At 42.8% G+C, this 15,849-nt stretch overlaps 2 protein-coding genes across 2 annotated transcripts; one reads left to right on the plus strand and one right to left on the minus strand.

Moving 5' to 3' along the window:
* Positions 1-2,236: 2,236 nt before the first annotated feature.
* wnt7ab (wingless-type MMTV integration site family, member 7Ab) lies at positions 2,237-11,310 on the minus strand. Its single transcript, XM_083674328.1, has 4 exons — positions 11,092-11,310; positions 10,154-10,380; positions 6,776-7,047; positions 2,237-4,165 (listed from the first exon to the last, which is right to left on the minus strand). Exons 1-4 carry the CDS (start codon positions 11,160-11,162, stop codon positions 3,683-3,685), a joined length of 1,053 nt encoding a protein of 350 aa, XP_083530454.1. The 5' UTR covers positions 11,163-11,310; the 3' UTR covers positions 2,237-3,682.
* A 911-nt stretch (positions 11,311-12,221) lies between these two features.
* On the plus strand, positions 12,222-15,770 carry fbxw12 (F-box and WD repeat domain containing 12). The gene is given in 9 exon segments (XM_083674768.1): positions 12,222-12,375; positions 12,529-12,566; positions 12,741-12,804; positions 12,808-12,907; positions 13,766-13,938; positions 14,411-14,632; positions 14,802-14,903; positions 14,907-14,932; positions 15,203-15,770. Coding segments are annotated over 9 exon segments (927 nt in total). The 5' UTR covers positions 12,222-12,273; the 3' UTR covers positions 15,303-15,770.
* The last annotated feature ends 79 nt before the right edge of the window (positions 15,771-15,849 follow it).

Below are 15,849 nucleotides of genomic sequence, written 5' to 3' on the forward strand. Positions count from 1 at the left end.
TGACTGGCAAACACTGCAGGTGGATTACCGAAAACTAGCCTACACACACACACACACACACACACACACACACACACACACACATGCACACACACACACACACACACAGACACACACACACACACACACACACACACACACACACTCACTCGCACGTGCGCACGCACACACACACGCACGGACACACACATGCGCACGCACACACACACGCACGTACACACACACACACACACACTCACTCACTCACTCACTCACACATGTGCACGCACAGGCGTACACACGCACGCACACACACACACACACACACACACACACACACACACACACACACACACACACACATACACATGCACGCACACACGCACGCACGCACGCACACACGTGCATCAAAAGCCAATGTGAAGTCTGTGTTAGACCAAGTGATCTAAATAGCATAGTGCATGAGTAATGGCATGAACATAGCAGTACTTAATACAGCATTAATCAACATCAGTGGATGCCAGCAGACAGTAGGGAGTAAGAACACAAGAACACCTCATTCAATGTATCTATTCAAGCCTCAGATTCTCCCCAGTCATTTAAAGGTTAACTGAAGACATGACTAAGTCAGTCTGAACAGGCCTCAATAGGTGACCCTTATTACAGCCTCTGAGATGTAAAGTGGTGGGTGAACTCCCTTTCAAGTACTTCTTTAAACGGCGAGATAATGTGATGAGTGTCTGCAACACAAACCCTGGTTTAACTTTAACTAAGGCTGTTTGGGCAGCTGCCTTTTCTTATGCGGGAGGCTTTTGTATGAATATTATGAAAGCTGAAAGCTTCCTGTTCAACCGAAGAAGAAGTCACTGTAATCAACCCCATGCACACCCTTTTCCTCTTTACAGTGGAGGTGTCATTACAGTAATACCGTAAATCCCTCCATCACTCTGACCTCTGCTAAGTAGTGGAGGCTGGTGGAGGTAGACATCGGAGGACAGGCTCATTGTAATGCATGGAATGGAATGTGGAATGGTGTCAAACCACTCGTCATTCCATTCCATGCATTACAATTAGCCCGTCCTCCCATTTCTACCTCCACCAGCCTCCCCTGCTACGAGGATACCGCACTAGACTGTTACTGTTGCTGTTGGATAAAATGGGTTCCAACTCATGACATGTTCAAGTCGTATACACAACACAAGGTACAATGTTCAGCTAGGTGCATTTCTCTCCCTCAAGAAGTCATTGGAACACAACGGTTCCACCAACACCTTGGATTCTTCCTCCCCGTCTCACTTTTATATGGGAGTGGAATCCAACGATTGAGGGGTTTTGCATCGTTAACATTTCCCTGACATGTCGCCCTGCCTCTCTTGGAGACTGGCTTGCATTTTCTAGGGCGCAGTGGAGTTGTTGTAGCAACTAGTGGCCAACGAGTGAATGAAGCAGATGTGCCAGTAATCTATCACCTGACAGCTCCCTCTCCTCCCGCTTGAGCAAGTCATCACCGTGACAGCCAACCGAACCAACCTCATCAATTACACCAGCAACCTACCATTAGTGCACAAACTCTTTTCTCCTCCGCCACATTCAACTTCCCAGTCTGCAAGATGTGCCCTCATTAAGCTTGAATAACTTTCCCCCTCAAAGAATGTCTCTCTCTCCCTCTCTCTCTCTCTCTCTCTCTCTCTCTCTCTCTCTCTCTCTCTCTCTCTGTCTCTCTCTCTCTCTCTTTCTCTCTCTGTCTCTCCCACTCTCTCTCCCACTCTCTCTCTCTCTGTCTCTCTCTCTCTTTCTCTCTCTGTCTCTCTCTCTCTCTCTCTCCCACTCTCTCTCTCTCTCTCTCTCTCTCTCTCTCTCTCTCTCTCTCTCTCTCTCTGCTGCTTACTTCACAGATTGCAACCATAGGATGATCTGTTGGGCAACTGATTTGTCTCTAAGCATATCCCCATGATCAGCATACAGTATGACATCACATGATGCCTCCTTAGATGATATCTAGGTTACATCTTTAGTCGAAAATACTTTTCGTGCTGCAGCTTGTTATAATGCCGGCATAAACCTGTCTTAAAATACATTCAACAATGAGTCAAAGTAATAAATCCCCTAGTCAATCAATGTGTAATCACCATGTAGTTAATATGTAATTAATGGATTTTCATTGTGTTTTGTCAGGGCTAAATCAAGCTCCTTTTCCTGTCATCTAAAAGTGAATAGCTGTGATGAAATCAAACCCTCAGAGCCGTGTGTTGTTAGTGTTAACCTGCTCCTGTATTTCACAGATAGCAGTCATGAAATGCAGCAAACAAAGCAGTTTGAACACAGCCATATATTCACAGGGACAAACTCATGGTTTCAATCACATAACAGTATACAATGATGGCAGTGTTAGCACATTTTTCCGCATTATTTTACAAAGGGATCCAGGGAAGAACTTGATATTGAATTATGCCAGAAAAAAATTGTATAAATAAGACATTAATATAAAAATAGGCTTTTACAAAATATACTCTATTTTACCAATATTTACCAAAAGTGGAAAACGTGTCTATTTTCTTTTTTTCCATCATTGAATATTTCTTGTTAAATTTTGTCAGCTTGACGTGAGCATTCTCATCCTGCAGGACACAGTCAGTAGTGTTGGTGCCCGACATCACACAACAGTGGGATTCTCCAGACTAGCAGCAAACAGAAGGAAGATAAATTCATGAGAAAGTCATTAACAGTAGCCTATTACCTGTCATCTGGAACAATATGACCAACATTATATTCCATAACATATTCCAGACTGATTCACTTCCAGTGTATCACTGTATGTTCCACTTTGATTGCATTAATTAAACAATAACAAAAACTCCCATGGGGAAAGATCCCATCAGCTACTCAATTAAGACCTGTTCCATATCGGACAACAAAATCAGTATTTTCTTTATAAAATAAATTAATATTATTTCTGTGTCTCTAAATACAGTGTTAAATATTCCCAATGGCTGTTTAATTTCATCGTGCATAGTGTGTCCTATTGGGCTAGGGACAGAGAACTACAGTAGAATGCACAGTCCAGCAGTTATATCCAGCATAGATTCATCAGTATCCATTTGCTCCAGAGCTACATGTCTGTCCTCACCCAGAGATTCTCAACAGCCTAGCAACAGACACCTGTTCCCCCAATAACACAGGCAACTCATTGTCACATTCAGGCCCTGAGGCCACCCGATTCTGTCTGTTTTTCCCTTTATGGTGTTCTGTTGCGCAGTTCCGCCAATGCGCTGCTCCTCGTGTTTTGAAGCCCCCACAAATACAGGCATTCCACTACATGTCCATTGAGATGGATAAAAGGGGCATTATGTGCAATTGAAAACTGGTGTTCCATCTTCTGCTTATATTTCCCCAATGTCTATGGCTGCATAAGACAGCATCCCATTAGAAAGTTCCATTGTGTCCACACACGCGCACGCGCACACACACACACACACACACACACACACACACACACTCTCACAGACACACATAAACACATTCACACACACACTCTCTCTCTCTCTCTCTCTCTCTCTCTCTCTCTCTCTCTCACACACACACACTCACACACACTCTCTCTTTCTCTCTTTCTCACACACACACACACACACACACACACACACACACACACACACACACACACACACACACACACACACACCGGACCGTCCAGTAAATCCTCTCATTTACAGGTGAACACCTCTGTCCTCTCGCTGCAGGTGTTGCACTTGACGTAGCAGCACCACAGGAACTTGCAGTTGCACTGCCACACGCGCGAGTACTGGTGCGTGTTGTAGCCCCGCCCGCAGCACATGAGGTCGCAGCCGTTGATCTGCTGCATCAGCGTCTTGTTGCACACCCGCCCCTGCGTCCCCAGGCTCCCCGTCACGGGGTCCGCCTCGCAGTAGTTGGGCGACTTGTCAATGTACACGAGGTCCGTGTCCATGGGCTTCCGGTAGGAATAGGGCTTCTTGACCTTGAGGAACTTGGGCCGCTTGTTGCGGCTGGCTTTGACGGGCTCCACGTGCACGGCGTGGCCGTACTTCTCCTTGAGGATGTAGCCGAGCTCGCGGAACTTGGGTAGTGTAGTCCAGCAGGTTTTGGTGGTGCAGGAGCCGGAGACGCCGTGACATTTGCATTCCAGGCGCATGTTCTTCTCGAGGATCTACAGACACACAGACAACCGGGAGAGGTTAGAGTCTTGCACAGGCTTCCATTGCAAGTCACAAGTCATGTACACATGTAATTAGTTCATATACAGTGATTACACGGCTGAGAGGGCTAATCCGCCTAATAATAATAGCATAGTGTGTGTATATGAATGAAAATGAGTCAAACATTGGCTTTCAGTGTATCCACTCCACATTATTTTACAAAGGGATCCAGGGAAGAACTTACATTATTTTATTGTTTATTTTTATGTTATTAAATTAAAGTATTCATAAGACGTAAATATAAAAATAGGCTTTATTCATATGAAAATAATAACATTACGTTACATCAATGAGCAGTAACATGCTTCTGGTGATCAGTAATATGGTTTCTAGTGAGACATGAATACAAGCCTTTAGAACAGAGTAGCTCTGTAGTGTACACAGAAGCCAAAATACTGTATCAGATTTCAGTCTCCTCCTCTGTAGTCACTACACAACACACAAATGCCAGGAGTGACTGTACAAGGTGATGAGTGACTGGGATTACTGTTAAATCCTGCGCCGATGACAATGAGAAGTGTTTACTGTACTGTATGAATGAACACGGCCAACCAGTAAGCTCTCTAGTTTGGACCGTTTCCTTGAACTGAAATGCTACTGGAGTTTAGTTGTTGTTGTTCTAGTAATGTTCATCTTGACAGATGGAGATCTAGAGAGTCCCCACAATAACAAGTGAAAAACATTCAGTTCTCTTAGATAAGAAAATACAATATATTCCTTGAATACACATATACGTTGAGTCTCACAATAAAAAATAAAAAAAACGAATTGCGCCCGAGAAATGCATTCAAATGGACGCTGGCGCAGACAAGCCACCATTTTGAGTTCTCCATACCATACAACACTTGGCTTCCCAGTCCCTAATCCATCAGGAGCTCTGTGACCAACACTTGTGACAGCCTTTGTCTCCCCGTATTGGACCTGGGTGCTGTGAACCATGCTCCTGCTCAGTGTCACTGCTTTGATTAGCATAAATAAAGGAGGGAGTGGAACTATCAAAACAGAGAAGCCATTTATTACCAGAGAAAAAAGGAAAAAAACCAATGATAGTCTGATCCACGAAGTGTAGCCGTTTCACTGAAAGGCAATTTAGCTGTCTAGATAAGCGGGCTCTGAATTCTGTCCCAACACAGAAAGGCAGCGGAGACCCGCCTCTATACAATGTGTGAGAGCAGGCCTTTCAGTCTGGCTTGCTCTGGGTACGTGTTGGTGGTGTGAATCAGGCTTCTGTGGCACAGAGAGAGAGAGAGAGAGAGAGAGAGAGGGGAGCAGGGTTGACTTGGGACTGGGAGAGGTGCTTCTTTCCTCTTCACTGACTCCAGTGTGGTGCTAAAGAGCCTCGCCCAAGCTGTTTAGCAGATTATTCCGCTCATTCTTTGACTTCCAGACTTGGTGGAGTCTCTGAGTCTCTCTGCTACAGTACGTTCTGCAGCCATGGATGCACAGGCGCTGTGATTTCAGTTTGGGTCGAGACCCACACGCGTAACTCGAATCATCGCACACATTTTCCATTGACATCACTGCATGATTTACACGAACGCTGGAGTTACAGGCACAGATCTTGAGTTTGGCTTCCACCAGGAGGAGGCTGGCGGAGGTAGAAATCGGAAGACGGGCTCATTGTAATACATGGAATGGTACGAGGAATGGTATCAAACACACATGTTTGATACTATTCGTCATTCCATTCCATGCATTACAATCAGCCCGTCCTCCGATTTCTACCTCCACCAGCCTCCCCTGGATTCCCCCCTATGTGAAAAGGTCATGATGACATTGTATGTCTCTGCTGTTTGTAGGGGTGGTACTGTAAAGTCATTCTAGAGGCTGCAAACCTGCTACGACATAATCATTGTTCAGAGCTATGGTGATATATCTGATTCTATGGCCGTAGAGTACCTCAAAACTGAACAAAATAGTACACAGCTACCTGTGATGCACATCACAAGTACAAAGTACATCACACTTAACAAGTGCTTATGATATTAGATAAACCAAGGAATTTAGGGATTGTGGTGAACACAGAGTAACTGTATACGGTCCTAACAGTGCGCGGCATAGGGGACCAAGCTAATGCCTTTTCATACAGTGTCAATCTGTTTTCAGCACAGAGATCTGGGTTGTAATCAAACCCTGCCACTTAAACTGCTCTTCCCCCCTAAAAGCTTCCCTTTATTTCACTGCCTGTTTAATCTTGGCCCCAATACCCAGATCCTTGGCAGGTTTCGCCTGCCCCAAAGCATGGTGAAGACTACTAAATCACAACATGCACCCATGGTTACTGAGCCCTATCTTACATTCTTTAATCCTTGTCATTAACCAACACTTTGGTCTCAGATTCAATCGTTATTCTCGTTAAGTTTTTCTGTTACTGTTTGAGTGAGTTTATCTCATAAGAAGAATCTTCGCAGATTAAAGGGATATCGTTCGACCCAATAACAACTACTGTAAGATCTTTTCATACCTCAAGAGTGGTCTTCGGTTTTTCTGTGAACAAGTGAAACCACAGTATTCTGCTCCAATGGAGAGAGACAAACATGAAGTGGGGCCGTGTCACATACCTTGCGTCCCACCTCGTTGTTATGCAGGTTCATGAGCGTCCTGGCGTTCTGTTTGACCTCCCTGGCGTCCACAAACACCTTAGAGAAGCCCAGGCCGTAACTAATGTCCGCCGAGCATCCGCCCCACTTCCAGCCCTGGCCCTTGCTGTAGAAACCCTGCTTCTCCTGGTCACAGCTACAGTCGCTCAGGTTCCCCTGTGTGCAGGCCGCAGTGATGGCGTGGGCAACCCCCGCCGCGATGATGGCGTAGGTGAACGCAGCCTCTTTGCTACCTGGGGAGGAACACAGGAGACTACTTCACTGCCTTATTGTTACCAATCACATGTGATGTGTAGCACTGTGATGTCTGTGAGTGTTGAGCTTCCGGTGCATCATCAGATCATGAATGTGCTTCACGTTGTGTTGTGTGTTGTGTTCATGTTTTCCAGTTTAGTTTTTTTTCATGTTTTTGATCATGTTTTCCAGGCACAGATACTGTAGAAAGTTTGGAAAGCCCAATATGTGCCTTGTGCCTTAGAACCTACATTGATTTCAAATTGATTATATCAGTTTAACACTGAGCATAACTTAGTTTAACACTGAGCATAAATACAGGAATTTCATGACATAGGGCCCACTGTAGCCTACAACATGTCGAAGACAGGATCGTAATAAATGGATTCAAGAAGATTAATGATTAACAATGAGCGCACTTACATTTGAATGTTTGTGAGATTTACTGACCGAGCACTCAAGTGACGTAGTGTTCTAGAAGCTGACCTGGAACCTGTCCTGCCTCTGAACCAAAATGTCTCAGAGCGTAACAGTCAATAAAGCAGTATGAATGAGCCGGCTGTCCATGAAGGGAAGGGCTATTGATCGCATCTGAAGCTGGTACACTATGTGTCATCCATCAGGGAGTTAACATCGGAGGATCATGATTCTGGGGTTATCTCTCCCAAGTCCAACTAACAAATCATTTACACACACACAGTAGTGTATCGACAAATAAGCCAAAGTTAACCTGCCGTGGTTTAAAGAGAGACTCTTTAAAAGTTCTTGAGCCACAGCATCTGTTTCAAAGTCAATGAGTTCATGAGAAAATGAGGTAATAGGCGTGATAGATCAATAATTAGCTTAAGACGTAATATGCCGTGACAGACTGTAATGCAATCTAACGTGCAACTTTGATAGATTAGTTTTTTTTTTTTTAGCTAAACGTGGATGTTGCGCATATATGCACATTCATAGAGACACTCAGGACAGACTGTAGGCCTAGATATGCAGGTGTTTACAAACAACAAGCTATTGATATCCATCCTATCTGTGTAAACAAACTCCTCTAGTCTCACTTTGTTCAAAGCAAACACGATACCTTCCCCACTACTTCCTCGTGAACACAGACTCAGGTGAAGCTGCCCTGCTTTTGATAAACATCTTGGATCTGTGCCCTTGCCATCGAGAGAAAAAAAAAAAAAGAAAAAAGAAGAAGAAGAAAAAAAAAAAACTCATATTGAGGCATCAATTATGTGGACGTTTTTATAGAGTCAGTTGGCCCCGGGCCAGAAAACAAGGTGTGCCGCTCCAAAGTCAGTCAGTCCTGACTGCACCGTTGTTAATTTTTCCCCAGGAGTTCCGAGTGCATTGGTTAAAAACAAAGGATGGCATGAATTCTTCAGTGCCTTGTAATGTGACGCTGGAGTCTAAAAGCAACGGAAGCATCGCTGTACACCGCCTGAGACTCATAAACATAATTGGGAATATTGAGTATGAACATCAAACAAGAAAATACCACTTCACCAAGTTAATCTACACGGACCTCTATTAACACAGAGCAAAACCCAATAAACGGTCTCCCATTTTCAATACTCAGTACACAAGAGTGCATCTGCATATTGATCATTTCTAATGCTCAGGAGAACCACTGACAGAGTGAAAACATTTATTATAAATGGATGCACCTTGAATTCATTGTAACATAAATCCTACACTGCATGGCTTTCATTTGCCATTAGCTAAAGAGTGAAAGCTGCACCCCACTCAAGCTGGACATCAACAATGGCATTCATTTCGAGCCACTCTGCTACTACGACTAATCTGAAGAGTGAAACCAATCTATTCGACATGGTTTTCCATGCCAGACTCTTCAATGTCTTTAACCACTCATTCATGAAGAAACATATTGTGAGACACCACCACTTTCACTTGAACAGCATGAGAGGATTATCCCTCTCACACCAACGCTATTATAGACCAAATAGAAAACAGCTGTTCATAACACACTGACCAATGATATTCCAAACCCTAGTCATTCAATAGAATGATTGTTGGATGCCATACATAATATAAAAAATATGCTTTTGATATAAGGCACCTCTAGATACTCTCAGATGCTAAACTACGTGTTGTCATTGCTATCCTCAGTTTGTAATACTGATACAATTGTGACTACTGCAGGTGTAACCCTGAGCTTGAATCCCACATTGATACAGTAGATGGTCTGTTTGGGGTCCATGAAGTCACATAATATGCAACACTATAACGGGTACCACCAACTTTAAAGTCAGCGTACATATGAAGAGGAAACATCCTTCAGCCAATTCCTGGTCTTCAGGACTTCACTCTATACCACACATGCACCTGTAGGGCATCCCTGAGTCCCAGCAAGACATCCATCAATGTTGAGTACCTATTGTCTAACCTGTGACACCCCTGCATTTGAACCTTCCTCCTTCCCTCTTTTACGCCCCTGTGTCCGTATTGTACCGTTCAGTATTTTAAGTCTTTATTTTCTTGGACTTCTTACTCTCTGTAACTTATACCCGTGGTAAGATCCACGTCCTTCAATGATAGCCACAGCACCCACCGTTAAGAATAAAGACCAGTGAATGTGTCTCATGAGAGGCGCAGGGCTGAAAAGAGAGGCTGCCAACATCCACAAGAGCTTTGTTGCAGCGCTGGCTGCTGATACCTCTGACTTGTTCAGAAACCCGCTCATTTGAAAGGCAAGTGCCTTTATTGGTCTAGTGTGAATTACACTGCCCCATCCTATTCACAAATGGACATTTGGGCTCCTTGGGAAAGTTTAATGTTAAACCATAAACCTGCATCGAAAGTACAGTAGATTAACTCCCTGCAATGACACTTTATATTTGGATATAAGTGGACTCCAAATATGGTTTTCAGAGCAGCAATGCGCGATCGGTACCTATGTAGTAGTCTCATTTTGGGCAAATTTCAAAAAAGCTTAGTCGACCGTGCCATTGCGCTCTTGACGCACAATTACGCACAGGGCCGACTCAACAAATATGCAGTACATTACATTTGTGGAACTTTTTCTGGGATAAAATAACACATTGCAAATGGTTCTAACCAAACTTTAATTGATTTGCAACATACCCACTTTCAACTCTTTTCCGAAGACAGTCCTCTCTCCAAGCGCAGAGCAGTTCCAGCGGCCATTTTTGAACTGAAACTGACACTCGTTGATGCCCATTTGGGCTCCTTCTCCGATGACAATAATAGCATCGGGGCGACTCTGGCAGATAATCCGTTGTCGAGGAGCCAAACCGGGAATCTTGTTACAGATTATACTGGCACCTAGCGCGACCACCGACGAGAAGCCACTGCGGGGAGACAAGAGTCTTAAATGAATTTAAATCGTTTTAAGTAGTTTTCACTCATCTACAACGTGGAGGATTATAATGTAGTTTTAGACTATGCATCCAAAAAGCCAACTGTCTGCATGTGATATAGGTGTGCATTTCAGAGGTTTAGGTATGCTCCTAATTTGAAATGTATTCAGGCATATGTTTATTACATACAAATATGTCACAGTGACAACTTCAAAGCGTTTTCTTTTTCTAAGAGATTATTTAAAATGGTTTAGGCCATAAGAAGAGACAGTTAAGTGGTGGGATTTAACTTAAACCAAATGAACCTGTCTTTAGGTGAACTGCAAATATGTGTGTTATAAAATATGAAGGACCAGCCTAAGCCACCTGTAACTTTATTTGGAATCAGTTGGCTTTAATTTCATTGGTTTGCAAGCCGTATTGGTTGCAAACCCGTTGGTATAAGATATTTAATGGTAAAAGATGTTTCCTTTTTCATCAATTCAATACACTTAACGCATTAGAATAACAAAATAAAATGTAATCCATAGCCCACTGAAATGGTTTGCTATCAGTTGATCAGGGACCATTGTTTATTTATTTAATAATAATAATAATAATAAATAAATCAGAGCCCTTGTGTCATTTTAGACTATACATTCTGACAATGTGAAATATAGCCTCTTAGTGTGACATGAATGTGTCAAAGATACTAATACGCACCCGATTTTCAAATACACAATCCCAAGGCAAAGCAAAACCCGAAAAATCCAACGTCGCGTTTTCCGACTCATAGTGCCTCCACTCTCAGTTTCATGCAACAACTGAGAGAAGGTGATGAATAGATCTTCTACGACCGAAATCACAGAAAAAGTAACTCCAAAGTATCTCCAAGTTCGTACAAACGAAAATCCTCAGTAGGAATACTCAATTCATTTATTTATTCGCTGTTACAATGTCCGTAAAACTCCCCTTACGTGGCCCCTTTGCTGCGCCGTCTTGTCATTGCGAGGGTGTCACAGGTAACACTGGAGATGAGCAAGTGCTGTGCTACGGTTATCTCTTTTCACAGTTCCTCAGCTACCCGCAGGATCTATATATCTGGCTCATCTATCTGGGGCGTGTTCAGAGGAGACATGGGGCCCTTCTGTGGAATCCCGCCTGGGCTGAATATTCCAGTTGTGTGAATTCACCTGTTCATTACTGGTTGGCCATATCCATCCATATCCAGAATTATTCCTGATACAAAACGTACAAGATGAATCCGTGAACAATGAGGATAAATAGCCTATTGTTTTCTAGAAATGGCGGATGATGGACTAATTTGCATGACTAATTTGACCTATTTAAATGATAATGATCGTCTTGCTTAGAGTTTTGTGACTCCAAAAAACGTAAATTAAATTTAGTTTTTTAGTTTTATTTGTTGTCGTTTTTTCTTTAAATTGTATGCCCTTATTGTTGTCTGCGCGCGTAGTGTGAACTTCGGCGCAACTCCGAGCTCATTGTAGGCCTGTAGTGCGCACTAAGTTATCTATTGAATTGTCCACACAATACGAATAATAACACATACACGTGTCTCCACAGACATACACTGTGTTGGCATGATTGTCTAAGCACACATGTTAACAATAGGAGAGTTAACCTACTGTTATCAAATATGGATATGCGTCTAGTGCGTCTCTGCTTAGGAGACACATTTGCGGAGATAGATACCCTTTATAATGGCGCCATCTGCAGGGCAATTTACTGGGCTGTTCCGTTTACAGGCTTTGATGGCCAGAAGCGTTGTCAGAAATTGTGTCCTCCCGGTCTCCGTAGCTTATGAATAAATGCACTGAAGAAGGATACGCATAAATACACATTAATTGCTATAAGTCTACATATTTTGCCAAAATATTAAACATGGAGAATAATTATCAACCATACCTAAATAATGATTGCCTGATTCACATTTTCTCGTTCTTTCTCGAGGACGATTTAATCAGAGCATCAAGTGTTTGTCAGGTAAGTTAAGAAAACAAAATTGGGAATCACGGAAGTAAGAATTTAGAAATGAAAAGTAGATTGAATGTAAACTATTTTATAATGTTCCGCACACTGTTTCTACCTTTGTAATTAAATGCATCACATTTTATGAAAATGTTGCGATTTGTGTAGGAATGGAATGAAGCTGCTGACACACCTGGGTTGTGGCGGTGAGATGAGTTTATCTCACCTGTCAGAGTGATACGGGGTGCATTCAAGAGAACAACCCTTCCTTTAAATCCTTTAAATGTAACAGTTAGCATCAACGTTTGTTTGCGTTTTCAGCTTCATGTAGTTTCCCGAAAGAATATAATCTTGAACATCTGCATCTGTGCTTCATCCAGAGAGATGTGTCTTCAACGATGGGGTTTCTGTAACATCGCTGTGGTGGAATCCGAACATGGACGCTAGACTTGGAAGAGTTACTACCGGCGTCTGTCCCACCTGGAGATGAAGATGACTGGCAGGTCCAGTGCTGACTACACCTGTAATAGCCTGAGAGGTCACACAGGTGAGCATGGATGTCATTATCTCTTTCTCTGTGTTTTCGGGTTATTAAAGGATTCTAAAAGTCTGTAAATCTATAAAAGCCCATTGAAGTGGCCATGTCAAGTTATTGTCTTAATCTCAGTGAGTAGTGAAAGACTGTTTTTTTGGGGGGGGTGTTAGATCATTTATCAAACCCCTCATTTATCAAACCCCTTGCCTCTGGCTCAGTTGGTAGAGCATGGCACTAATAATGCTTAGTTTGTGGGTTCGATTCCCACTGGGACCATATATACTGAAACACGTATGCACTCACTGCAATGTAAGTTGCTTTGGATAAAAGCTAAATGGAATATATATATATAATTTACTTTATTAATTACCTACACAGGAAAAACCTCTGTACTCTTCTCTTTTCACCTGGTGGGGACCAGTCAAGGATCTGTGCATACTCTAACCAGTCCATCACTGTCCAAGCTATCCAGTCTCATGGTGTGTGACAGTTTTAAAGTCAACCTACTCCTGTCCTACTCTGGTCAGACAACAAATGGATCCTTGCCGGCACGAAGGAGAGCATTGATTTGAGTCCAAAGGTAATTCTAGCAGTCTTAATGGTACTGACGGTGACTTTACTTGACGGAGAGTCGATGTGTGTATATATGCCTATTACAAATGACCATGCTGTGTATTATGGATCCAGGACTCCCTGAAAGGTGACACATTTTAGGACAATAAGAGTCATTAACAAATGCATGTATATCTGTTTTGGGATTTGATTGACAGGTGATCCCCAGTCAGAGTTTGATGTCTCCCTCGGAGGAGGAGGAGGAGGAGGAGGAGGAGGAGGAGGAGGAGGAGGAAGAGGAAGAGGAGGAGGAGGAGGAGGAGGAGGAGGAGGAGGACCCCCTGTGTCAGTATCTGGCTGTCTCAGGCTGCTGTGCTGCTGCCTTCCTGCCCACCCAGCCTGCCAGTCTGGCCCTCGTCCATCACAAGGACCGCTCACACAACAAGGCCCTCTCTGTGTTCAACATCAGCATGAAAAAATACCAAATACAAGTCAGGAATCCAAGGTTAAAGCTTTATTCAAGTTACAGACAATAGTGGAATACTGTAGTTTATTCATGTCTTCATAACAGTTTTAACAGTTTAACAGTTTTAAATAAATATACAGTGCCAGTCAAAAGTTTGGACACAAACTTGCCAAGAGTGTGCAAAGCTGTCATCAAAGCAAAAGGTGGCTACTTTGTAGAATCTAAAATATAAAACGTATTCTGTTTTGTTTAACACTTTTTTGTTTACTACATAATTCCATATGTGTTCCATAGTTTTGATGTCTTCAATATTAATCTACAATGTAGAAAATAATTTTAAAAAATAAAGAAAAACCATTGAATGAGAAGGTGTGTCCAAACCTTTGACTGGTACTGTATACACAGATTGTGTTTAAAAAAATAAAAAATAAAGATAACTGTTGCAAAGGGTGTCTTTATGTGCCAATCTTCATCACCCATCCCTTGGCCTTCCTGAGGACATGGCCTCATCCTTGTTTGAATCTGCCCTTATTGTAGCTCAGCGAGTGGAGTCGTTTGCGGTGGCGCTTGGTGGCAGGACTTCAGACATCCTGCTGGAGGCTGAGGGAAGCAGCACTCTGGTGGTACCAGCTGACAGAGACCTGCAGGTCTACACTCTGAAAGGAGCCCTTGTCGCTCGTTTCAAGGACCACACACAACCCATCTGCTCTATTTATGTGGTGAGCTTTTTCTTACCGACTTTCTTGCACTTATTTATTGCGGTGTTCCTGATACAGATTGTGATTATTTCCCCTCTTGAGTTATTTTTGGATTGTATAATTCAGACAGATAGTCCTGGATTGTGTGGATTGTCCAGTTTCATCCTAAACTGTGAGCTTTGTCTCCCAGGATAGTTTCTGTGTGGTCACTGCGTCTCGGGACCTCTCTTTAAGAGTGCTGACCTGGAGAGCTGACAGAGACAAAGGACTGACCCTGGAAAGTCGATACCACTGACTGGGAGGCTCTCACACCATGTCCAGGTGCAGGGAGGCATTTCCATCAGTCTAAGATACAGATAGTACACCCTCGGCCCTTTGATCCTCCATAGTATCAACAAGAAAATCATTCCATTAAAACTGCTTATGAACCCACCCAGAGTGTTGAGCAAATGATATGTTAAATGCATCACTAATGATTATTATTGGGTCTCATTCTGTTAAATTCTCTCTCTCTCTCTCTCTCTCTCTCTCTCTCTCTCTCTCTCTCTCTCTCTCTCTCCATCCACCCCATGGTTATTTTGTTTCTGACAGAGGGTTCACTAATGTAGCCTGTGACTACTCAAGTATTGTGGCCTCCATGAAAGCAGTGGATGGGAAGGATGTCCTGAAGGCCTACTCTTTCAACTCCTGAGCAACACTGCCCCCTGTGAGGAGAAGCCAGTAGTACAGCAGCTTGCACTTGCCACAGAAGTGTCTGTAATACTTGCATACAGTATACCTTCATGAAAAGTATAATTACTTATAATTACATTGTAATCAAGTGCTGTTACTGCTATGTGAAATGCTGTATGTGAAAATATGAGCGGGAAAAGCATTGCTGGTAACTGCAATGATATTTCTTTTTTGTTAAATGTCTGCACAAAGATGGTAATAATTGCTGTTTTATTAGGAGCTGAGGTACAGCATTGCATTATATTTTACAGGTTCAATTTAACCAAAGGCTTTAAGGCATGTTACAAACACTCCATGAGACATACTAGACATTGACAAACCAAACTGACAGTTGACCAATTTAAACTCCTGAATAAACAGTTTTCCTGGGGGACTGCGTTTTTACTGTACAACACTAAGGTACGAAGGACTGAGAGGTACTGGAATCCTGAACATACATTCTTAGGTGTCTGGTACAATACAGTATGTAAAAGAAAGAAATAACACAAACAATAAATACAAAATCA

This window comes from Argentina silus, assembly GCF_951799395.1.
Source record: "Argentina silus genome assembly, chromosome: 8".
Taxonomy (NCBI): Eukaryota; Metazoa; Chordata; class Actinopteri; order Argentiniformes; family Argentinidae; genus Argentina; species Argentina silus.

Coding starts and splice junctions, on each gene's coding strand:
- wnt7ab (XM_083674328.1), bottom strand. CDS start 11,162: ATGAGTCGGAAAACGCGACGTTGGATTTTTCGGGTTTTGCTTTGCCTT. Junction 10,381..11,091: donor ATTGTGTATTTGAAAATCGG/GTGCGTATTAGT, acceptor GTCTCCCCGCAG/TGGCTTCTCGTCGGTGGTCG. Junction 4,166..6,775: donor ACAACGAGGTGGGACGCAAG/GTATGTGACACG, acceptor GTGTGTCTGTAG/ATCCTCGAGAAGAACATGCG.